Source organism: Falco rusticolus, chromosome Z (genome assembly GCF_015220075.1).
Source record: "Falco rusticolus isolate bFalRus1 chromosome Z, bFalRus1.pri, whole genome shotgun sequence".
NCBI lineage: Eukaryota > Metazoa > Chordata > Aves > Falconiformes > Falconidae > Falco > Falco rusticolus.
The window spans coordinates 73292900-73316022 of NC_051210.1; the positions used below are offsets into that span (position 1 = coordinate 73292900).

General features: G+C 61.6%; 3 protein-coding genes across 3 annotated transcripts in view; 1 reads left to right on the top strand and 2 right to left on the bottom strand.

Annotated features, from left to right (window-relative positions):
• LOC119140996 (B-cell differentiation antigen CD72-like) overlaps positions 1-2922 on the bottom strand; it is a 5194-nt gene extending 2272 nt beyond the window's left edge. The window contains exons 1-2 of the mRNA XM_037372652.1: positions 2778-2922; positions 2575-2667 (exon numbers count right to left, since the gene is read on the bottom strand). Of these exons, the coding sequence (XP_037228549.1) occupies positions 2575-2667; positions 2778-2922 (238 nt within the window). The remainder of the gene's footprint in view (positions 1-2574; positions 2668-2777) is intronic.
• A 2142-nt stretch (positions 2923-5064) lies between these two features.
• Positions 5065-8331, top strand: CD72 (CD72 molecule). The gene is made up of 7 exons (XM_037372653.1): positions 5065-5149; positions 5235-5324; positions 5547-5636; positions 6111-6425; positions 6672-6820; positions 7152-7303; positions 8190-8331. The coding sequence occupies exons 1-7, from the start codon at positions 5065-5067 to the stop codon at positions 8329-8331; spliced, it is 1023 nt and encodes a 340-aa protein (XP_037228550.1).
• A 2166-nt stretch (positions 8332-10497) lies between these two features.
• On the bottom strand, positions 10498-22123 carry TESK1 (testis associated actin remodelling kinase 1). The gene is made up of 10 exons (XM_037374388.1): positions 21803-22123; positions 14711-14832; positions 14523-14571; positions 14146-14292; positions 13885-13967; positions 13426-13516; positions 13097-13180; positions 12547-12636; positions 12270-12420; positions 10498-12037 (listed from the first exon to the last, which is right to left on the bottom strand). Exons 1-10 carry the CDS (start codon positions 22019-22021, stop codon positions 10995-10997), a joined length of 2079 nt encoding a protein of 692 aa, XP_037230285.1. The 5' UTR covers positions 22022-22123; the 3' UTR covers positions 10498-10994.
• Positions 22124-23123: the final 1000 nt, after the last annotated feature.

Genomic DNA, 23123 nt, shown 5'->3' on the forward strand with positions numbered 1-23123 from the left:
GAAGCCAGTGGGAAGCAGTGGGTGACAGTACGAAGGAGTGGGAAGCAGTGGGAAGCAGTGGAGGCAGTGGGAAGCAGTGAGAAGCAGTGGGATGCAGTGAGAAGCATTGGGAGGCAGTGGGAAGCAGTTGGTGGTATTGGGAGGCAGTGGGAAGCAGTTGGTTGTATTGGGAGGCAGTGGGAACAGTGGGAGTCAGTGGGAGGCAGGGGAAGCAGTGGGAGGCAGTGGGAGGCAGTGGGACGCAGTGGGACGCAGTGGGATGCAGTGGGATGGCAATGGGAGGCAGTGGGAAGCAGCGGGAAGGAATGGGATGCAGTGGGAAGCACAGGGAGGTAGTGGAAAGCAGTGGGAGGCAGTGGGAAGCAGTGGGAGGCAGTGGGACGCAGTGGGAAGCAGCGGGAAGCAATGGGAGGCAGTGGGAAGCAGTGAGATGCAGTGGGAAGCAGTGGGAGGCAGTGGGAAGCAGTGGGAGGCAGTGGATTGCGGTGGGAAGCAATGGGAGGCAGTGGGAAGCAGTGGGCAGAAGTGAGAAACACTGGCAGCCAGTGGGTGGCAGTGGGATGCAGTGCGAGGCAGTGGGAAGCAATGGGAAGCAGTGGGAAGCAGAGGGAAGCAGTGGTAGGCAGTGGGAAGCACTGGGAGGCAGTGGGTAGCAGTGGTAGGCCCTGGGAAGCAGTGGAAGGACGTGGGAAGCAGTGGGAAGTAGTGGGAAGCAGTGGGAGGCAGTGGGATGCAGTGGAAATCAGTGGGGGGCAATGGGAAGTAGTGGGTGGAAGTGGAAAGCACTGGGAGGCAGTGGGAGGCAGCCGAGGCAGTGGGAAAGAAGTGGAAAGCAATGGGATGCATTGAGGAGCAGTGGGAGGCAGTGGGAAGCAGAGGGTGGTAGTGGGAGGCAGTGGGAAGAAGTGAGAAGCATTGGGAGGCAGTGGGAAGCACTGGGAAGCAGTGTGAAGCAGTGGGCAGTGGGAAGAAGTGGGAAGCAGTGGGATGCAGTGGGAAGCAGTGGGATGCAGTGGGAAGCGATGGGTGACAGTACGAAGGAGTGGGAAGCAGTGGGATGCAGTGGGAAGCAATGGGAAGGCAGTGGGAAGCAGTGGGTGGTATTGGGAGGCAGTGGGAAGCAGTGGGAGGCAGTGAGAGGCAGTGGGATGCAGTTGGAGGCAGTGGGATGCAATGGGAAGAAGTGGGATTCAGTGGGAAGCAGTGGGAGGCAGTGGGAGGCAGTGAGAAAGGAGTGGGAAGCAGTGGGATGTATTGGGAAGTAATGGGAGGCAGTGGGAAATATTGGGAAGCAGTGGGAGGCAGCTGGAAGCAGTGGGAGGCAGTGGGGAAGCAGTGGGAGGCAGTGGGATGCAGTGGGAAGGCAATGGGAGGCAGTGGGAAGCAGTGGGTGGAATTGAGAGGCAATGGGAAGTAGTGGGAGGTAGTGGGAGGTGGTGGGAAGCAGTGGGTGGCAGTGGGAGGCAGTGGGAAGCAGTAGGAGGCAGTGGGAAGCAGTGGGAAGCAGTGGCAAGCAGTGGCAAGCAGTGGCAATTAGTTGTAGGCAGTGGGATGCAGTGGGATGCAATGGGATGCAGTAGGTGGCAGTGGGATGCAGTGGGAGGCAGTGTGAAGTAGTGGGAGGCAGTGGGAGGTAGTGGGAAGCAGTGAGAAGCAGTGGGAGGCAGTGGGAGCTAGTGGGAGTCTGTGGGAAGCAGTGGGAAGCAGTGGGAGACAGCGGGCATCAATGGGAGGCAGTGGGAAGCAGTGGGTGGAATTGAGAGGCAATGGGAAGTAGTGGGAGGTAGTGGGAGGTGGTGGGAAGCAGTGGGTGGCAGTGGGAGGCAGTGGGAAGCAGTAGGAGGCAGTGGGAAGCAGTGGGAAGCAGTGGGAAGCAGGTGGCAAGCAGTGGCAATCAGTTGTAGGCAGTGGGATGCAGTGGGATGCATGGGATGCAGTACGGGGCAGTGGGATGGCAATGGGAGGCAGTGTGAAGTAGTGGGAGGCAGTGGGAGGTAGTGGGAAGCAGTGAGAAGCAGTGGGAGGCAGTGGGAGCTAGTGGGAGTCTGTGGGAAGCAGTGGGAAGCAGTGGGATGGAATGGGAAGTTACGGGATGCAGTGGGAAGCAGCGAGTGGTAGTGGGAAGCAGGGCGAGGCAGTGGGAAGCAATGGGAGGCAGTGGGAAGCAGTGGGAGGCAGTGGGAAGCATGGGAAGGAGTGGGAAGCAGTGGGAGGCAGTGGGAAGCAGTGGGAAGCAGAGGGAGGCAGTGGGAAGCAGTGGGAAGCAGTGGGAAGCAGTGGGAGGCAGTGGGAAGCAGTGGGGGGTAGTGGGGGCAGTGGGAAGCAGTGGGAGGCAGTGGGAAGCAGTGGGAAGCAGTGGGAAGCAGTGGGAAGCAGTGGGAAGCAGTGGGAAGCAGTGCAGGCAATTGGAGGGCAGCTCCGGGCAGCCAAGCAAGCAGCGGTGCTGCCCCTCGACCACCAGCTCCAGCACCCCCAGGCTAGACAACCCCCCAGCAGCCTGGCCCTTGCCCCACCCACTCCCAGTGCCCCCCTCCCTGGCCACCCCCCCACCCCGCGGCCCTCGCCCTGACTCACAGCAAGTCCCCAGGGCCACCACGGTGGCCACCAGCAGCAGCAGGCTGGCTGCCAGCAGCCTCACAGCGACACGCCAATGCCGGGGCCGGCGCCCTGCAAGAGATGCGTGCCCATGGGCATCACCGCACGGTGCCACAGCTGCCACCCGGTGCCCACTCTGCACCAGGGCACCCCCGCAGTGGTGGCCGCGGCCGGGGCCTCACCTGGGCTGGGTGCCACGGGCACCGGTGCCGGCGGCACGTTCTCATAGGGGCTGTCATCCTCATCGGGGGCTGCGTGGCAGGTGGGGGAGGTGAGTGGGGGGGCCATGGCAAACTTCAGGTCGGCGTAGACCACGCTCTGGGCCATACTCTGAACTGCTCTGGTGGTCCTGACAGCTGCTGTGCTGCTGCAGTCACTGCCTCTCTGAGAACTGCAAAGGAGAAGTGCAGCTAGTTTCTGGAGAAGTAGAGGTTTGCTGTAGGTGGGAGGAGGACAGCACAGCCGCTGGGACTGGTGCCCTGCTATTGGCTCTGGTGCAGTCACCATGGCCCCTTCTATGCCCCGAAACTGCTCAGGGTCCTCTGGGGTGGCAGTGGGGTGCAGGAGCAAAAATCATGGACTCAACGACATATCAGTATGATCCTAGTTGAAGCCACTTTACTGAAGTTTCTGCAAGGTTATATACGATTTTAATATTCATACACACATCACACCTTAATTCTGTGGGTTACATACACTGTTCACACGCTGCTATACAGATACTAATGTGTTAAAAGCATGCAGGTGGTTAGTCCCATCATTAAGATTGTTGACATTCTTGCACTCATTAGATCCCAGCTCAGCTCCTGTTTTTCTGCCTGCTTAACTGCCAACGATCCCATTTTCTTTGTTCCAGGTGTCTTTCTCACACAACATTGCAGCCTTGCTGAGCAGATAAAGCCTTTATTTAACCATATCAAGCTGCTAAAGCAAGAGTGACATTTGATAGGCCAGGTGTCCCTTTTCCTCCAAATACATTGCCACAGTGGGACAGTGCAGCTTGATATTGGGGTGCTGGACAGGTCTACAGGGCTCAGACTACCGAGAATTGACCCAGCTCTCTGAGGCAGGGGAGAGGAGGGCTGGCTTTCATGTAGGAACAGGTGTCTCTGGTGCTGCCTCCATCCAGGATGGAGGGTCCCCCTCTTAGTACTCTGCTTTGGGTTTTGACCATCATTGCTGTGCAATGCAGCCCCTAGTGCCTGGAAGGGGTTTCCACATTGCAGTGTGAGCTCTTGCTCTTCTCCCCTTCTCCCGGCCACATCTCCCCATTCTGCCAGCAAGGACACCACAGGCTACTATGGCCCAGACCTCGAAGGGTCATGATAAATGGGCCCCATTGCTCTCCTCTGGTCGCCAGCCCATTGCTCCCACAGCAGCAGGTGGGCAGGTCAGGCAGGTGCCACTTGCACTTGGTAAATCCCACTGGGCTCCCCCCAGCCACCACCATATCCTCCCTGTACCTGGACCACCACATGCCCAGGAGGATGTGCTCCACCTTCTTCCCGGGGACTGGCTGGAAGCTGCTCAGCCTTTAGCTTTCCAAACATCTTTACTGTCCCCTTTGGAGCTGGCCATGATTTTTGCCTTTATCCAGTGGAAAAGAACTTCCACTGCTCTTGAAGAGGTGGTGGAGAGTGGCCTTGCAATGCTGTGCTCCACTGGCACCCCTGGATGCCTCCAGTCCTGTCCCAGGAACTGGCTTTGTCCAGATGTGCCCAGCTGGTCCCTAAACTCAGTGCCCTTTCTGAAACCTGCGTCTCTGTATGCAGTTCAGTAGAGATCTCTGAGACGCTGAGGGGCTGAAGGTTGGGACAGAGGGAGGAGATGCTGTGAGTCCTGGAGTTGTGGTCTGGGGAAGGGAAGGCAAAGCAGGTGTCACTGCCCTATGTAACCCTCTGGGGAGCTTTGGACTGATGCCGAAGCCAGGGGTCTTCTAGGAGGGTATCAGGGAGAGGATGAAAGGGAGCAGCACAAGCTACATCATGGGGAAATACCCATTCCCAGAGGCCAGGAGGGGAAATCTGCATCCGTGAAGACTTCCAGCCACCCTCAGGGCTGTCCCCAGGGTGATGTGCTCCTGTATCCAGGCTGGTCCTACTCTCCCCCAGCTCTCCCCTGACCCAGAGATTTGGGTCCATCCCTGCTCTGCCACTGCCCTGACCTCAGGCAGTGCTGCCCTGGACCTGCCATGTGCTCGTGGGAACTGTGAGCACTTTTGGGGTGTGGGAGGGGACAGGGCAGTGATGCAAGGACCAATGAGAAGGTGCTGGTTCCTGCAGCTGTGCCTCGTTGGTCCCATCTGCCACAGCTCAGAGCAAACTTCTGCTTCTGAAGACGCTGACTGCACTTCTTCCCTGCACCCCCAAGAGACGGCGCAATTACCAGGGAACAGGACCATCCCAGAAAGGCATCCCAAGGGTAGGGTGGGAGCCAGAAGGGCTCAGGGCTTGCCTAGTGCTTGCCCACATGGCCCAGAGCATGGTTTATGCTGACCTGAGGTTTGCCAAGGTGATGGGGGGCCGGAGCATGGCCAGCCAGGCATTGGAGGCAGGTGAGAGCCCTTGGGACCCCCTACACTTTCCCCACCATGCCTTACCTTGTGGACTCATCTGCCCTCCTCTCCCTTCCTCCAACAGCCCTTGGCATGGATGATGCGGAGAGCCCCTACGAGAACATGCAGCCGCTGTCGGTGGGGCAGGATGGGGACAGGGCCCAGCCCAGTCGAGGTGAGTGCCTAGCTGGAGCCCAGGGAACCTGGGGAGGTCTTGGCTTGGGTAGTGGGTCATGTTTCAGGGTACCCCTTTCCCATTCTTGAAGAGAAGAAGTGCCCAAACCATGCCACCTGTGCTATCATGCTGCCACTCTGCTGCCTGAAGGTAAGAGGTCTAGGGGCTGTCAGGGGTTTCCTGACTCACTGTGTGATGCCTGTGGTTGGTTGTGTCTTGCAGGGCGCTGGTCCTGGTGGCAGTACCTCCCTGCGGGACTGATAGTAGCTTGCCTGTTGCTGCTGGTGGCCACTGTGGCCCTGGGAACTTGCTGTGAGTTGGGGGGGCTGGGCACTTCTGAGGTGGGGGGTGGTTGGGCAGCGTGGTGAGAGGGAGGCAGATGGGCTAGGGTGAGTTCCTGGGTGAGTGGTGGGGGTGAATGGAGTATGCCCATGCCCACTCTTTGTAGCTGGATCCCTCTGCCCTGTCTGGTACACGCTGGCTTGTACCCCTTGCACATCATGGGTGTCTCCCTGCCCTGCCCGGGCTTGCCCAGCCTTGTGTTGCTGCACCCTTCCTGCCACTACCCTGCTCTGTCTGCTCCTACATCCATCCTGTCCTGCCTTGCCCTGCTCCCCCCTGCCACCGCCTGTTCCTGACAGCACAATTCCCTGCTGTGTCTTTCCCATCCAGCATGGATGGATGCTGCCTTGCAAGGGTCATCCTACCCCCCTAGCAGGGTCAGCCCACGTGGCCCTGCCTGGGCTGTCCCATCGCTGTGCCCCAGCTCACCCCCGCTGTCCCCAGACTGGCAGGTCACCCACAGCCTGCAGGACGCCTCCCGGGAGCACGCGGCCGAGCGGGGCCGCCTCTCGCAGGAGGTGAGGGCACAGGAGCAGAGCCTGGAGCAGATGCGGCTGGAGCTGGCGTGGGCCATGGCAGAGCTGCAGCGAGCGTGGCGGGAGGGCAACAGCAGCCGGCAGGAGCTGGGCAACCTGAATGCCGAGATCGTGCGACTCACGGGGGTCCTGGGGAAGATGGAGAAGGAGATGCAGGAGGTGCAGGGGAAGCTCAACATCAGCGAGAGCACGGTGGCCACCTTGCGCTCCTGCACAGCTATAGGTAAGGTGATGGTGGAGCAGGGATGGGGTGCCCCAGAAGACTAGCACCCCTCAGCAGGTACAGTGCCAAGGCAGGAACACTGGCTTTTTTGGCCACATGGTCAGGATTGGGTGGTCCAAAGGCTGACACTATGCCTGGGGCAGAGGCTGAGCCTGGTGTCTGCTGGGAAGATTTGGGGCTGTTCCCAGTCCCTGCCTCAAGGCATCTGTGGCTGAACAAGCACCTGAGCCGTGCCCCTGCCCCCAGATTGCTGCCCTTCAGGCTGGGTGCTCTACAGGGGCAAGTGCCTCTTCATCTCGTCAGAGAAGAAGACATGGGAGGACAGCAGAGATGAGTGCGAGAAGAAGTATTCTCAACTCCTGATCACCAAATCCTGGAGTCGCTGGACTGTGCCGGTAGGGCACTGAGGGAGCTGATGGCAGGAGCTGGTGGATCCAGCCCTGGGGTCCCTGTGTGGGCCAGCACTGCCCTGGGGTCCCCTGCCCTGCTGAAACATTGGAGGGTGCAAGGCTGATCTCTGGAGCAGGTGGTGGACATGGGGCAGAGAGGCTCTGGCACCACTGGATGCTGCCAAAGATAGAACAGGGCACCAGGGCTGCTCAGCTGTCCTGCCCCAAGGAGCTCCAGCCCAAGGTGTTCCTTGGGGATATGACCACCCCCTCCAAACATCGCACTACATAGGTACCATGGAAAAGCCACTAAAAGCCCCTTTTTCTCCTTCCCCAGACCTTCCTGAAGAACTCAGACACCCCATACTGGATCGGGCTGCAGAAAAGCAGCTTCCCCTGGTATGACTATGGGTGGCTTGAGGAAGAGGACCCATATGTCGAAGAGGTCCCAGACACCTGGTTCTGGGTGGATGGCTCCCTTTACCGAAGGTACCCAGTGGCGCAGCCTCTTGTTGAAACCCCTTCTCCTCGCATACCCAGTCCCAGGCACAAGCACTGGGCAACAGAGAACAACAAGTCAGCTGAGGCTGAGGGGAGGTGGGTGCAGTGGTGTGATGAGATGCTTAGAGGCTGTGCAAATGGAAAGGCAAGATTTGGCGGGGGGGGGCATGTGCAAAGCATGCGCAAGCAGGAGGCAGCGAAAGGGGACAAAAGAAACTGCATGTTTTATTCGGGTTCTAGACAAAGTGTTTGAGCACCAGTTCTATAGTTCTATCCCCCCTTGTGCCTCCCTGGTCCCTCGTTGAAGGGAAATCAAGCCTTCCCGCCTGAAGAGGGTCCTGGGCTCCTCCCTGTCATGTGCACCCCCTCCCCAGCTCACCACAGCTTCCTCTTGCAGTGTCTGGGAGCAGTGGAGAGGAACAGACCTGTCTGTCTGGCTGCTGGGTCCCCAGTCCCTGCCCGCTGCCTGCTTCTCCATCCTCACCCCCACTGTGGAGGGCTGCACCCCAGTGTGTCCCCACAGCCCAGGGCAGTTCCTCCAGCCACCCGTGTGCCCCCAGGGAGGACAGGGCTATCCCCACCGCTGGGTGCTGCAGAGATGAAGTATCCCCCAGCAGCAAGGCTGAGATTCAAGCAGTGGGGAGGCTAAGGGGAGTCACAAGCAATGCAGAGCCTTAGAGGGGTTTCTCAGCCTGCCCGAGGAAGGGCGGGGTTGTCCTGGCTGAGGCTTCAGACTGTGAAAACAGGAGGGGAGGACTGCAGCATTCAACACCTCCTGTGCAAGCCTACAGGAGGCAGCTGTCAGCAGCCACAGCTGCCTTGGCTGGGGATGGTGGATACGAGCAGCTCCCTGATGTGTTGTTTCCCCATCCAGGCCATGGCAGTCAAAGTCGAATGGATCCTGTGCCATAATAAGCCACGGGATCATCAAATCTGCCCAGTGTGCTGCTCCTGATGACCTGCAACTTTGGATCTGCGAGAAGGCAGCAGGGCCAAGCTCCCCTTTCTCACTGTGATGGCTGCTGGCTGCAGCACCACTGCGGTGAGTGTCCTGTGCCAGACTCTGCCCAGCCTAGTGTGTGCAAGGCATGGAGGGCATGCATGGAGGAAAGTGGGCCTCTGTGTAGACCTCTGCATGGGGCATGTTGATCTCCTCCCTTGGAAAGGCAGAAGGATGCAGGCACCTTCCTGTGTGGGATGAGCCTGCCTGCATCCCTTTGCTGCTGTGGGATCCCCTGGTCTGCAGTAGATCAAGAGACGGCCCCCCCCCCCCCCAACAATCCTAACCCCCGCCCCCCCACCCCTAAGATGTGATGCAGCAAAGCACCAAGATGAGGGAAACCCCTTTGCAAGATGTCTTCCCAACCCCACTGCATGCAGTGGAGACTGGGCAGCACCTCACCCTCACCCTCTGCCTTCCCTTGCAGCACCTGTAGGCTGCACCACCTCCACTTCAGCCTTGCTGCATCCCATCCATGTGAGCAACCCACTACCCACTACTCATGGGGCTGCCTAGGTCCTTCCCAGCAATGCCCAACGACACTTGGGCATCACGCAGGCTGGGGGAGGTGCTGGCAGTGCCCATTTCCCCCCCAAGCTGCTGTGCTTCAGCAGAGCGTCACAAGCCCACAGCCCAGCCCCACACCTGCATGGAGTACGCTGGGTCTTCCTGAGCACAAGGGCTGGTGTGCGATGGGGAGCCCAGCCCCAGTCCCAGATCGGACCAAGCCCTGATGCTCAGCCCTGCAACCATGCAACATCCCCAGCACAGAGCGAGCTGTGGTGCTGGCATGCCAGGATGTGGGAGTGGGGGACAGCACAGCCCTGCACCTGGCCAGGTCCCCTTCCCACAGCAGGGACTTTCTGCCTGGCCCCATTACAGCTGCAGCTTGACCATGGCTTCCAGACGACCCAGCAAGAAACAGCGTCAGCAAAGCCTCAGCACACAAGGAGAGAAGCTGCGCCTGAACCAGCTAGCGCCTGTGCTGGTGGTTGGGTATTTTTTTTTATTTTTTTTTTGCTAATTAGAAAGTAGAGAAATGACCTTTAGGATTGTACAGTATGATAGTGCCTTGCAAAAGCAACTCTAGCACTTGCTAGACCGATGCTTTGCCAGACAAGTCATTAGGACTTTAAAATAGTTACTACACACCTGCATATGAGATTAAGCAAAATAGCCCTGATTGTAACACTGTAGCCAGGCAAGACCAGAGGAAGTAGTGTTCAACCAAGCGAAAATGCTCTGGGTTTATTATACGGTCCTGTCTGCCATATATAGTTGATGAATTGCTATGTGAATTAGCTTGCTTGAGGAGCGAAAGGGTGTTAAAAGCCAGTTTTTGGAGGTGGCACGTGTCACTATCTTGTCCGCTGGCTGAAACCCCTCTGTAGCAATAAAGAACCACAGCTTGCCTGCGCTTTGATTTCTTGTGTACCACCACAAACACAGACGCAAGGGCATGAACCCAAAGAACCTAACTAATGAATGGGAATTTGATCAAACCCATTTCAATGAGATGGCCGCTCTGGAGGCATTGAGATCTTGGGCTGAGCCAGGCTGGCTTGTGATCCCCAAGGGGCTCCCCAGAAGCCCCAGACAAGCCCGTGCAACTTTTTGGGGCTGGGCTCCCCTCCACGTCTGACATGCATCCAAGAGACAGAAGCAGCAGCCTGAGTTGCTGGGACATTCAGTTTTTATTGAACACTTTAAATAAGCTGGGTATATATTACTAGCAATTATTATTAATAATAATAATAAAAAACACAGGAGTTCTGCATTCACCAGTGCATTGTGCAGGAGGGAGGAAAGCCCGCTCCCACCCTTGCCAGGGTGCAGGCAGCCCGACTGTGCTGCCCACCAGCCCCTTCCCACCACGGCCAGGAAGGCACCCCGGCCCCTCTGCCCGCACCCTGCTCCTGACCCCATGGGCCAGGGAGAGGCAGGGTTCTGTGCCAGCTCAGCACCCAGCTCTCAGCTTTGGGTGGGCTGGGGCAATCCCAGCGCTGGCAATCCTCCCTGTGCACTTCCCCATGTGCATCGCCCTGCTCCCGGTCCCCTGCACGCCTCTCTCCATGGAAGGGACTGGCTGTGCTCCACACGCTTGCAGGGAAGCACATGGACACCCAGCAGCCCCCCCCCCCCCCCCCCCCCCCCCGCCCCCGACTCCCCAAACACACACATACACACGCTGACCCCTCTGCCCCCAGCCCAGCCCCTCTCATCCCCTGGAGCACAATAGGCTCCCAGCTCTCCCAGGGGATCAGGCTCATTGTACATCCCCTGGGAGAGCTCACAAAGGCATGAGGCTGTGGGGAAGGGGGGTCCCACATGCAGGGTCTGAGCCTCAGGGGCCCCGCGGGGGACCAGCCCTGCCGCCCGGGGCAGCACTGGACCATGCTCAGGGCAAGGCTGTTATTGCACTTCAGTCCCCAGCACGGACCGAGCCCAGCCCCTAGGGCTCCCCGCAGACCCCCAAGGCCAATCCTGGTGGGATGGGTGCCCGAGCGCCTGGGCTGTGCTGTGGAGGCCATGGCACAGGGCACTGCAGCCACTGGCAGCCACCAAATGCCGAGGGAGCGAGGACAGGCTGCAGAGATGCACCAGGCTCTGGCACCTGCCCGGTGCTGTGGCTGCGGAGGGGGTGGCTGAAGGCAGCCCTGCTCCCCAGGATCCCCAAAATTAGGACTGTGCCTCTGGCAGCTTCAGGCTGGGCTCTGCCAGCACTGGCCCTGGGGCCTTCTGGTGGTGGCCCCTGTCGTGGCAGAGGAGGCTCGTGGCCTCACAGTTGAGGTTCTGGTAGCGAGGCGGGCTGGGTGCTGGCCGGTGGCAAACGGAGGTGAAGCTGAAGCTGAACGGACCCAGGCAGCAGCCGGGACAGGGCAGCACCTCATCCTGCTCCAGAATGGTGCTAGAGCCATGCCCAGGCAGCATGGCTGCACGCTCCGTCCGCTCCAGCACCGCTGCGCAGGGGATGCTGAGCTCAGAGAAACTGTGCTCCAGGCTGCTGCCCCAAGCCACGGGTTTGCTGACCACCACGTGGTTGTTGTTGAAGAGGAGCCCACTGGGGGCTCGCTGCTCTGGCTGCCAGGGTTGGATGTCCAAGGATGCTGTGCGGATGAAGTTGCTGTTGGGGAACAGTGTGGGGAGCTGCGGCAGCTCGGGGCTGTCGGGGCCGCAGTCCATCCGCTCCTCCACCCCAGGGCTGGGGGGGTAGGCTTGTCCCCGAGCTGTGGGAGGAAGGAGGGCAGGGCGCTGCGGATCATCAGCGGGACAGACGGACTCCATGCCCAGTGCCAGGCCCCCCCGGTGGGGCAGCTCAGGGGAGGCAGGCAGCGAGTGGCACTTGCGGGGGGCTGCAGCAGGGGACGAGAAGTCACACTGCACCTCCACGGTGGGCTCAGGTGTCACGGGGGTGCTGAGCTGGAGCAGGGCAGGGGGCGGCAGGTCGAAGGTGAGTGAGATGACCGATTTGCTTGGTGTGTCGAAGAGCTTGATCTTCCCCCCCTTCAGATCCTCGCGCTGGGAGAAGGGGTTGATGCGAGGGGATGCCTCCTTGGTCCTGGCCCCATTGTAAGGCTCCAATGGCCGCAGCAGGGTGGACGATTTTGGGGGGAACATGTCGGACTGGCTGCGGGACAGGCGCTGGTCCGGCTGCAGGTGCTGTATCCCCAGCTCGCGCAGGGGTGACTGCTTGGCTCGGCTGGCCACCCTCCTGGCTTCCCCTGGGCACAGGCACAGAGGCGGGTCACCAGCTGCCAGTGCAAGGTGCTACGGGGTGCTGGGCACCCCACAACCCAGGGGTGCACTGTGAGGGAGGAACAGAGACCGGCTCCATCCTGCAGACCTCATGCAACCCCTGTCTCCTTCCCCATACAGCTGCCAGGGTAGGATGGGACACCCAACACCCCACCTCCTTGCACCCTGCCGTGGCCTGTCCCCAGGATGCCCACGTACCGTTGAGCGTGGCTGCTGTCCCAGGCGCAGGCAGACTCTCCCTGCAGCTGAGGAGGGTGGCCCTCACACCCTCGGCACCCAGCTGGTGCTGCAGGATGCCCTCCAGGCACTGCGTGATTTCCAGGAACGAGGGGCGGGAGGCTGGCTCCATCTGCAGACAGGAGGGGTTAACCATCAGGCCTGTGGGCCCCCCAAGCACCCCAGGGAGCTCTGCCTGTCAAAGGCAAGGCTGCCTGTCCTGCCCAGCTGTCCTGGGAAGCAGAGTTGGGAGACTCACACTGCAGCAGTGGAAAGCGAGCTGGAGGAAGGCCGCTGGGCACTCTGCTTCCACCATGGTGCGAAAAGTGGTGACATCCAGACCAAAATCCTGTACCAGAGAAAGGAGGAAGAGTGAGGTTGGGTCCCCTGGGGCACCACACGGGCTGGGGGACTCAGGATAGCTGGGCCCCCCGCCCTCACACTGACTGTGTGCCACCCAGGGCTGTGGACCTGGCAGCATCCCAGCAAGGGGGTCCCTGGTCTCAGCCCGAGTTAGGGCAAGGCTGGGGATGCTGTGACACAGATACTGCCTGCTCTTTGCCTGAATCCAGCTGTCCCCTTCCCTCATCCAAGCCAACTATGGACTCTGAGAACAGCTTATGAGCAGAGGGCATCCCTCCCTGGGCAGCATCTGGGACACAGCACCCCTGCCCCGAGATGCAGGGCAGCTCCTGCACACAGGGCTCTGCCCCGCAAAGGAGGATGGTCCCCCTCATTTGGTAAAGCAGTCCCAGCCCCAGTGCTGCTGCCTGCCACCCTCCCTCCCTGCCCAGGTCCCAGGAAGTCACCTCAGTGCGGGGCAGGTAGTCAGGGTCAGCAGGGACACGAGCAATGGTCTCACACAGGATGATGCCATACGCGAACACATCGGCCTGCAGAGAGCAGGGAGTCATGAGGGGGATCCCTGCAGCCCCTGAGGAAGCATGCCCACCATTCTGCAAACCCACAGCCCCCTCCCCACTGCGCAGCCATGCCAGGGGCCCTGCCGCCTCGCCACCCAAGGGATCCCCAGTACCTTCCCTCTGCATCCCAGGAGCTCTCAGGGCTGCAAATCCTGCAAACCAGTGGCAGTGCAAGCATGGGTAAAGTCCCATGCATAGCAGCCATGGAGTCTCACCTTCTCATTGTAGATCTCCCCTCGCAGCACCTCAGGCGCCATCCAGTATGGGGAGCCCACCACAGCCAGCGGCTCCTTCTCACTGCCCTCGCTGGGGGACACGGTGGGACATCAGGGGCTGCCCACAGCCCCCTATCCCTGTCCGACCTCCCATCCACCCGCTGGGGCAGCCCAAATCACCATCTCCATCTCCCTTCCCAAGCTAACCCTCCTTCATGCATCCCACAAACTCAGCCCTCCCCACTCACACCATCCCCTACTCCACCCCCTTCTAGCCAGCCCCAAATGTGTCCATCTGCCCTATGGGTCCCCACCGCTGGGGACCACCCCCACCACCCCCCATCCCTGCCCTTCTAGTTGCATCCCAAATGTCCATCCCTCCCCAGCTCTTGCTCTAAGTGGGCTGGAAACCCCCCACTCCAAGGATGAGGATGGACAGGGTGGACGCTGCCCACGCACCTGTAGGTGGGGATCTTCTCCGCCAAGCCGAAGTCACCCACTACAGCCGTGTAGCCATTGGCCTCGCGGCGCACCAGGCAATTCTGGGAGCACAGGAGGACCCCTGTCACACCCAACCCCGCACCAGCCCTGCCTCACCAGCCACTGCTATCTGGATGCCCCAGCACAGAGCAGCCTCCTGCCCCCCAGCTGGTCATGCCTGGGGCAGCAGCATGGGTATGGGACAATGAGGGCAATGGGATGCTTTGGAGCATCCCATACCTTGGAGGTGAGGTCACGGTGGAAGATGCCTTTGGAGTGCAGGTAGCGCAGGCCACAGGCGATGTCGAGGGCCAGCTTGACACGCATGGACCAGGAGAGGGGCACAGGGCTGTCCAGCAGCTGCTCCAGGTTCCCACCATTGATGTACTAACGGGAAGAGCTGGGCCATAGCATCACTGCGCCCCCCGCCCCGCTCCATAATGCCTGATGCCCACCTCTCATGCTAGCACATCCCCCAACCACCCCCAGCACAGTCCCCCCAGTACACCTTGCCCTGCACATGTGTCATGGGCTGAGAAAGTGTCCCCATAGCCACCACTGTCCCCTCCCCAAGTCTGCAAGAACCCCAAGACTCACAGCCGTTGCCCTGCTCTCACCTCCGTCAGTGCATGCAGTTGTCCCTGGTGCACGCACACCCCCATGAACCTGTGAGACAGAAGTGACCTCAGGGCGGCTGCAGTGGGGACCAGCCCCGGGAGCTCATCCAGCACTGCAGTAGCTCCAAACAGCCTTGGCTAGGGAAAAGGGGGGACAACGGGGACAGCAGTGGGGGAGCAGGTCCTACCTGAGGATGTTGGGGTGTGAGAGGCGGTTCATGAGCTGCACCTCCCGCAGCATGTTGCCTCGGTTGCTGGTCAGCTTGTTCATCTTCAGCACCATGATCTGCCCTGACTGACGGTGCCGCACCTGGAGCAGGGTGCAAGGGAGGCTGAGGCCCATGTGCCTCCACAGCCCCCCCAGATACCAGCCTGCACCCAGCACCCACCCAAGTCCTAGAAGCAGGAGCTGAGCACCCCATGCACCCAAGGCATGGGGTACCCTGGGGACAGCTAGGGCTAGGGAGGGTTCTCCCAGCACAGCAGCACCCCAAGAACCCTAGTGCTGATGATGCACAACCCCATCCTTCCTGAGGCGCCCCGCTTATTGTGCTCCCCCCACTATGCAACACTCCCAAGCCCTCCCGCAGAGGCAATGGCAGCTCCTGCAAGCTGTGACCCCAGCCCTGCTGCAAGGACAGCCATGTGCAGGATTTGGGCATACCAGGGAGGGCTTTTCTGGATCAGTACCACCCAGCCAGACCCTACCAGAGTGGGGTGAAGGACAGAAGGGGCACATCGCCCCCCTGAAACAGCCCCAGGAGTGGCCAGCACTGCCCTAGAGCATGACCCCAGCCTGGTGGGGCACGGCACTGAGACAAGGCTGTATATTTAGCTGGCCCCAGCCTGACACTATCGTGCAAGCTGGGGGCCTGCCCCCCTGCCAGGAACAGCAGCTGGGAGCGTGGCCAAGCATGGACATCCCTGTCCTTCTGTGGTGCCCCGGCGTGTTTAGGGTGAGGGATAAGCACAGCATCCCCTGCCCTAGCACCATGGCGGGGGGCTGAACCAGTGCTGAGGGTCCCTTCCTGAGTGAGGGCTGGGGGTAGGACCTGTCCCACTCAGAGCAGCAGCTGTTGTGGGGGACAACCAGGCAGATCCCAGCTGCCCCCCAGGCACACACCAAGCTGTGCACGGAGGCGCAGGCATTCCTTGGCACTGCCGTCAGCTGCCTGCTCTTCTCCTTTTTAGCTGATGCTGGTTGAAGCTGCTGTGCTGCTGCCAGCTCCTGGCCCTTCCCATACCACCTACTGCCACAGGGATCACCTCCCTGGGCAAAACACAGAGGGCTGGCTGGAGACAGGGTCCTCAGTGCTCCTCATCCAGCTCACAGCTTGCCCCCTGTCCCCATCACAATGAGCAGGGGCTGGCACACTGGGGCCTCTGGGGCTCCCTTCCCACCCCATGTGGCTGGCATTGCTTTGGGGAGTAGCTGTCCTGGGGTGCACGCTGAGATGGGGACTCATCCAGCACTCCGTACACGGGAAGTAGGCAGCAGCTTCCCCCACCAAAGGGCCTGGGGGGTAATTAGTGCTTCATAAAGATCCCTCTCTATATATGTCTGAGCACACCAAGGCCAAACCAGCCCCAGGCGGAGTGGAAGCAAGAGGCAATAGCTTAGCCCGGCCCAACCCTGCAGTGCCACCACCAGTTCATTTTGTTCATGGGGAGGCTTTGAATAATTCAGCAGCCACCTGCCTGTAGGCACCCCGCTCTGGTAACACCTGCATCACCTCCAGCCAGCTCCAGGCACCCAGCACCCCTGGCCTGTGGGCAGAGGCCATGTGACAGCAGAGATCAGGATGGACCCTGGATGAGTGAGGAGACGCCCCACACGCCTGGCACTGTGGGTCCCCATCCCACCCCTCCACCATGCTGTGGGGAGAAGGGAGGATGGGTTTCTCCATGGTTCCTCCTCGCTGAGCAACGGACAGAGCTCCTGGGCTCGGTAAGAGTCCGTCCCAGGATGATGGCGCAGCCCCTGCTTTGGGGAGCATAGTGCCTTCAGCCCCGCATATACCCTGGGTACCCCATCTTCTAATGGCACCCCAGGTCCTCCCTGTGCCCACCACCCTGCTCACCCTACCCCATCACTGCCCTGCAGCACCTGGCACCACTGAGAGCCCCATCCCAGCGTCCTAGGGCTCCCTGTCCACAACTGTACCAGCATGCAGGGCAAGGGGCACCCCTACTCCATCCTCACCATCGCTGCCTCCCCTCCCCTCCACCCCCACCCCTATGCAGCGGACAGCTGGAGGCAGCACCAGACACAGAAACAGTGCTCCCTGTGTTCTGGTGGCCGCACTGGCTTTGAGGAGGGGGCCTGCCTGGCTAAAGCAGGTGGGCAAGGTCTCCCTTGGCCCCTCCATCTCCGGGCAGAGCCAGGGGCCAAGGGAACCAGAGCCTGGACCAGGCCAGCAGAACCCCCAGTCCTGCCAAGACCCCGGTGCTGGGTGCCGCCCAGCAAAGCCCAGTACTCCTGACCCAGCTTGCCCGGCGGCAGCACTGCCTTCCCTTCCCATGCCGTGCAGGGCTGGCAGGACTGGCTTGGTCGGTTTGGCTGGCACCAGCAGCTGCCAGGCAGCAGGACCTGGCTCGATGGCATAGGCAGGCTCAGCCCTGCCGGGACGGCGCCGAGCAGCAAGGCTCCAGCGCCATGCGCTCACAGCAGGAATGGCACACACGCACTGACACTTGGTGGCCATGCACTGTGGGGCTGGCTGGGTCCTCACCAGCAGCAGTGTCCCTGCATCAGGGAGCAGCCCCCGGTGGGCAATGGCTTAGCTCCCCACGGTTGGGATGTGCCCGTAGCTTAATTCCTCATTAAAAAGCCTCCTGCCATTGCAATAGGCTGGGTGAAGAGCCATACAGCGCCTAACGACTTAATCCCACAGGATAGGCAGCCTGGGGGAGCGAAGGTCTAGTGAAAGCCCCTTCTCCAGAATTTCTCCCAGGGACCCCAGGAGCTCCCAGGCAGCACAGCCCTGCCCTGATGTCCTTCTCCAGGACTCCATTCCCAGGGCAGGGAGGGCTCCAGGGGTTCCCAGGACAGCCCCAGCCCCTCACTCGTGGGCCATGACCTCCTTGAGGGCACTCAAGAGCCCTGAGCTCCCTTGCAAGACTGCATCCTGCCATCTCCCCCGCATGCTCTGCTGCCAAAGGCCAGCAGGGAAGGGATTATGCCCTCAGGGTCTTCCTACAGCCTCCTAAGCACTGGCCAGTTTACCCAGTCTGGCCAAGTGCTAACACCAGCCTAGCGCCCTGGCAGCTCTCCAGAAGCAGGCGTAGCAGAGGAGGGAGCAAGCCATGACCCCTGGTGGGACACAGACCCTTGCTATGGGGGTTTCTTTCCCTGCCACCATCCAGGGAAGCAGCGGGTAGCTGAGCCTCCCCAGCCAGGATGGCGTCCCCTCGCCTCTCCTCGCTCTGGCATGATGCCCAGGAATCCCAGCGCATTCCCGGGAGCTGAGCTCAGCCAGGCAGCCGTGCTGGGGTGTAGGGGGAGGACAAACCACCAGTCCCCCACCCAGGAACCAGGCAAGCCCTCGCCCGTCCCTGATCCCCCCCAGCACCCCACATGGCCCCTCTGTTGGGTGCTTCATGGACATGCTGTGGATGAGCTGGGGTGCAGCGCCGTGCCTGTCCCCATCCCATCTGTTGCCAGCACACAGGGCTGGGGGATGGGATGGGGCTGGCTGCAGCCCCAGCCTGGGCACAAGGGATCTGAGCTCTTTTAACAGCGGAAATTAGAGTCTTATTTAAAGAGCATGCTAATCAGAGCGAGCAGACGGCCTGGCCTGCTCCCTCCCCACAGCCGGCGCTCCTGTCTAGACACAGGATGGAATTCCGCCCCCCCCCAACCCCCAACTGGGGGTCTCAGCAGCCAGGCCCCCTGCACCCTGCTCGGGGGACAGGTTCACACACAGCCCCGCTCTGTGCTCATCCCATTGCCCCAGCCCAGTGCAGGCAAGGCACAGTCATTTTGGGATATCATCCTGCACCCCTCACCCCCGAGAGCCTGGTTAGCAATGCTGCGGGTAATCCCACACCTGCCGATAACGGCTGCATCTGAGCTCAGGGGAATCCCAGTAGTGCAACAGGTCTTTTGCTGGGTGGGACTGGAAAACCTACTCATCACACCAACAAGGCAGAATGGGTCAAGACAGACTTCCTTTGGGCAAGCAAAAGGTGGAGACCGTGCAGCATCCGTTCCCAACACGTGCTTGAGCAGCAGCCCTCACCTCCTGTGCTCCGTGGAGCAGTACCACAGGCACACCAGCAGCCAGGGCAGTGGTGGCATTGCACGATGGCAGCAGACCATTGCCAGCTCTCACTGGCAAGCCCAAGGCACACCCCGTGACAGCGCAGGAGAGCTGTTGGCAGGTCCCCAGCTAGTCAGCATGTGTTTCTAGCACTCAGGGCTCCCAAGCGGTGACAGCAGGGCCAGGGCTGCTCCCGGCTGGCTGACCTCGGCAAATTCACTTCCTCCCTGCCTGCCTTAGTTTCTCCATCTGTGTCATGCCACTCCACCCTCCTTTGTAAAACAAGGCAAGGTCCACTGATGAAGGGCAGCAGATAAAGAGGGAGGGAATCAAGCCATTAGTTGCACTGGTAAACTGGGAGTAAATACAAAATCTCAAAGGTTGGTAGCGAAGCAAGAGGTGGCAGGTGGGTGGCAATCGTGCCAAAGCCCTCACCTGAGCTCTGTCAGTGCTGGGAACTACTAATATTGCACCCCCATCCCTGCCCCAGCACCACGGAAATGGGACACAGGGCAGTGCATGCTGAAGGGCTGCGCCCTAGGAAGCAGCGTCTCTGAGAGAATGGGTGACAGTGGGTCACAAGGTGCAGAGATGGTCAAAGACCTCTGGATACAGCTCCCAGGACACTGAAGCCAGGGTGCTGCCCACAGCCCCTGCACCTGCTGCAGACTGAACATGGGAATCTAAGAGAGGGATCTGGAGAAGAGATGCAACAGTGCTTTTAAGGGCTGGAGAAAATGTCTGGCACAAACACACCTGGTTCAATCTGCTTGGTCTATTAGGGATGGAGAGGTGGGTTGCTGCAATGTCCGTGTACCCGAGAACGGGGGTGGCCTGGTGCTTCTGAAACCACGCAGGGAAAGGCAGTGAGAACCAGCTGCTCCAGAGGGAAATGGCCCAGCTCTGCAGCATAGCAGGGCATCAGCTGGGAACAACCTCTAGGGAAAAGAGCAGCTTTTAATCACTGGTGTCTCCTGTTTGCTCCGGACAGCCTTTCTAGAGGTGTGCTTGGCTGAGGTAAGATAAGGCTCAACCCCGCAGCTAGCTTGGGATACCAGGCCTCAGACACACTGAGCCTTTTGGCTTTAATGCTGGGAAGACAGTCAGATGCTCGTGCTGGTACCCCAGCACCCTGCCTGGCCCTGGCTCGGCTGCACACCAGGGCTGAGATACCAACACATAGGGACAGAGGCTTCCAGGTCCCCTCCCCTATCCCCCACGCCCACCAAGGCTGGAATGAAGCAGGACCTAGCAGCCACACGGAGGAGGGAGCCGTGAGTGCCCACGGCCATGGAAAGCAACAGCAGGAACAAGGGAGGTAGGAGGAAAACAGTTCCTGTGCTGCCCTGCCAAGCTCCATCCTCCCCGCAAGCTCAGGCAGCCAAACCCCAGCTCAGATCCCGGGCCTGCCCCATCATCCTGCTGAGCTCTTGGACTCAACCCACTGCAAGAGCACAAAGCCCCATCTGGCCCCCTCCTGCCCCTGCCTTCTCTCCAGCATGCACACACACCAGCTCCTGCTGCCTGATCCCACACACCCCCCACAACCTCCGCTGGTCCCCCAAATCCTACGTGCAAGTGGCCCCACAAGATCATGAACAACGGGTGGGAGGAGCATTTTGTGGCTCCCACAGGGCCGGGAAAAACAGGCACAGCGAGGCAAGGAGAGACTGTGGCCTGGCCAAGACACGGGAGCATCCATTATTAAAGAGCTGTATCCACGCCTGACATTATTAAATGCCTCCCTCTGCTCCAAGGTGCTGCCGTGCACTCCAAGCCAGAGATCAATAGCAGGAACCTGGCCAGCAGAGAGGTCATGGCTCTGCAGGGGCAGGAAGGAGCATGGAGGAGAGGGACACGGCTCTGTATGCCTGCCACGGCCCCTCACAGGACACCCCTCTTGTGGCTGCAGAGGATCCAGGTCTTGCCGTCTCCCTGCTGAATGGGGAATGGTGGCAGAGCTGGAGAGACACCCCAGGGTCCCACCAGGATGTGGATGCCCAGCTGTGCTGTGCATGAGAGTGTGGTCCCACGCAGGGGACACGGCACAGCGCTGCCTGGGGCCGCGGCAACAGTGATGGGAGGTGTTTGGGGTCCTGCCCAGCCCAAACCTGCTCCCTCCCGAGGGGTAAAGCCACTAAACGCACGGCTTAAGGGCAGTCCTCACCCAACAGTCTGTGGTGCCTTAAGTGATGCCAAGGATGGAAACAACATGTGCACACACCTCCCCTTGGATGGGGAGGGGAGCGGTGGCAGCTGGGCAGGGCACAGCCCTCCAGCTGGCAGGGTGCTGTCACCACGCTCCTCTGCTGCATTGTTGGGACCCGGAGGTCCCCACCAGCACCCACGCACCCCTAACCAGAGTGTGGGCCACACACCGGCATCCCTGCTCTGGCAGTCCCAAAGAGGATGGAGGACAAAGGCAGCTCCGGGGTCCCTGCTGGGGACCAGCCTCCGCACTGCCACACAGCATCACAGCCCTCTCCCAGACCCAGTCACCTTCGGGAGGCTCCCGTGGGACACCCTGCACATCTGCCTGGCCAGCACCGTCTGGAACAGGCCCAACAACGCTGGAAATCGCCTCGGACCGGCTGCACATGCTGCCTGCAGCCCCTTGCCACAGGCACGCCCTGGGCCTGGCGGGGCCGGGGCTCCAGTCTTCTGACAGGGGTCCCCGGGGCTGGGCTGCCCGCCGCCCCACCGGTGCCCTGCGCGGCCCCGCTGCGAACCACGCTGCAGCGCTCGGCAGCGCTCAGCCCCCCCGGGCTGTAAACAGCGCCCGCGCTCCCTGCCGCCTGCACGGAGGGACAACACCCCCGGCGGAGACGGGGCTCCCCGCCACCCGAGGTCCCCGCCGCCCCACCCCACCCCCCCGACCTCGCCCAGCCGCCGGGGCTGGGGATCCGGGGTCCCCCCGCGCCCCACCGAGGGCCCGGCCGGGGCTGCGTGGGCGCCGCCGGTCCCCGGGGGATGCCCGACCCCGGCGGGCACCGCCATCCCCGCCCCCGCCCCGCACACCTTGAAGACCTCGGAGAAGAAGCCGGCCCCGATCTTCTCGCAGTAGAAGTCGTCGATGCGCGCCAGGGTGGAGACGGCGCTGCGCAGCGCCCGGTACGAGGAGGGCCGCAGCCGCCCGCAGCCCGGCCAGGGCCCCGCCGCCTCCCCTTCGCTCTCCCCGGGCCGCCGCGGCAGCTTCTCCCACTCCATGTCGGTCCCGCCGAGCACCCCCAGCGCCATTCACCCCCGCGGCCGGGCAGCCCCGCCGCCGGGGAGCCGCCGCCTTGCCCCCCGCCGCCGCACCCCGGCCCCCGGGGCGACGCTAGCGGCGGCGGCGCGGGGCGGGCGGCGCGGCGCTCCTGGCCCGGCAGCGGCCCGACCCCCGCCGCGGCCCGGCGCTGCGCCTCCGCCGCCCCGAGCGCTGGCACCGGCGGGGCGGGCCCGGGGCGGGGCCAGCCCTTAACTCCTTGGGACCCGCCGCCGCCGCGCCCTGCCGGAGCCCCCCCGCCCCGGCGGGGACCCCGCACCCCCCGGGCAGCGCCGCCGGGGTGCCGAGCCGGCATCTCTGTAGGCGCCCGCGGGGCTATGGGGCCCGGGCGGCCGGTGCGCGGCTTGGGCAGACCCCGCGGACGCGGTGCTCCGGTAACCGCCTGGCTGCTCCGTGCGGAGTCCTTCTCCCCTGGGTCCCACCTGGCGGCACACTGGGAAGGCTGGACTCTCCTTCTCCCCTGGGCCCTGCGCGGATGCTCACTGGAGCGGCAGGATTCTTGTTTTTCCCCATAGCACCCAGCTCCTCAGCAGACGGACCAAGGGCGTGGGCAGCTGATCTCCCCACCTATCCAGCCCCAGCCCAGTTCCCCCGTATGAGCAGCCGCTGCCAACATGGGCCCCACTGGTGCAGGCTCGGATGACTCCTCACCATTGCTAGGCTGGATGGACGCTGTGGATGTGGGGCTCTGCTGCTCTCTGTGCACCCACCCCTGCCTGGGTGGTGTCCCAGGGCCTGGGGGGACTGTCCTCCAGAGGAGCAGGGAGTTGCAGCCTCTCAGTGACAGTTTCTTGGCGCTTCTCCCTTCCCTGAGCTCCTCCACGTCTCCCCGGTCTCCTTCTGCTTCTTGCCCCCCTCCCCGGCCTTGTTCCCCGCTCAGAAGCTGCATGGGTCCTGTCCTTTCTGCCCAGGGACTCCCTGCGGCTGGATCTGCCCTTTCTCGGCCCCACACATTTCACTACTGCTCTCCTTGGCATCCGCCTGCCTTTGCTGGCCCAGCCCTGCCCCAGCTGCTTCCCCCGGTGCTGCCACAACCCTTGTGCACTGCCCTGCCTCCACAGCTACCCCACAACT

What these genes read in the sequence shown, in the direction of transcription:
- TESK1 (XM_037374388.1), bottom strand. Translation starts at nt 22,021, where the DNA reads ATGGCGCTGGGGGTGCTCGGCGGGACCGACATGGAGTGGGAGAAGCTG. An exon ending in TCGCTTTCCACTGCTGCAGT is followed by an intron (nt 12,421 to 12,546) that starts GTGAGTCTCCCA and finishes TCCTGTCTGCAG; the next exon opens with ATGGAGCCAGCCTCCCGCCC. An exon ending in GACAGCAGCCACGCTCAACG is followed by an intron (nt 12,038 to 12,269) that starts GTACGTGGGCAT and finishes GCCTGTGCCCAG; the next exon opens with GGGAAGCCAGGAGGGTGGCC.
- CD72 (XM_037372653.1), top strand. Translation starts at nt 5,065, where the DNA reads ATGGCCCAGAGCATGGTTTATGCTGACCTGAGGTTTGCCAAGGTGATG. An exon ending in CAGGGCCCAGCCCAGTCGAG is followed by an intron (nt 5,325 to 5,546) that starts GTGAGTGCCTAG and finishes TGTGTCTTGCAG; the next exon opens with GGCGCTGGTCCTGGTGGCAG. An exon ending in GATGGCTCCCTTTACCGAAG is followed by an intron (nt 7,304 to 8,189) that starts GTACCCAGTGGC and finishes TTCCCCATCCAG; the next exon opens with GCCATGGCAGTCAAAGTCGA.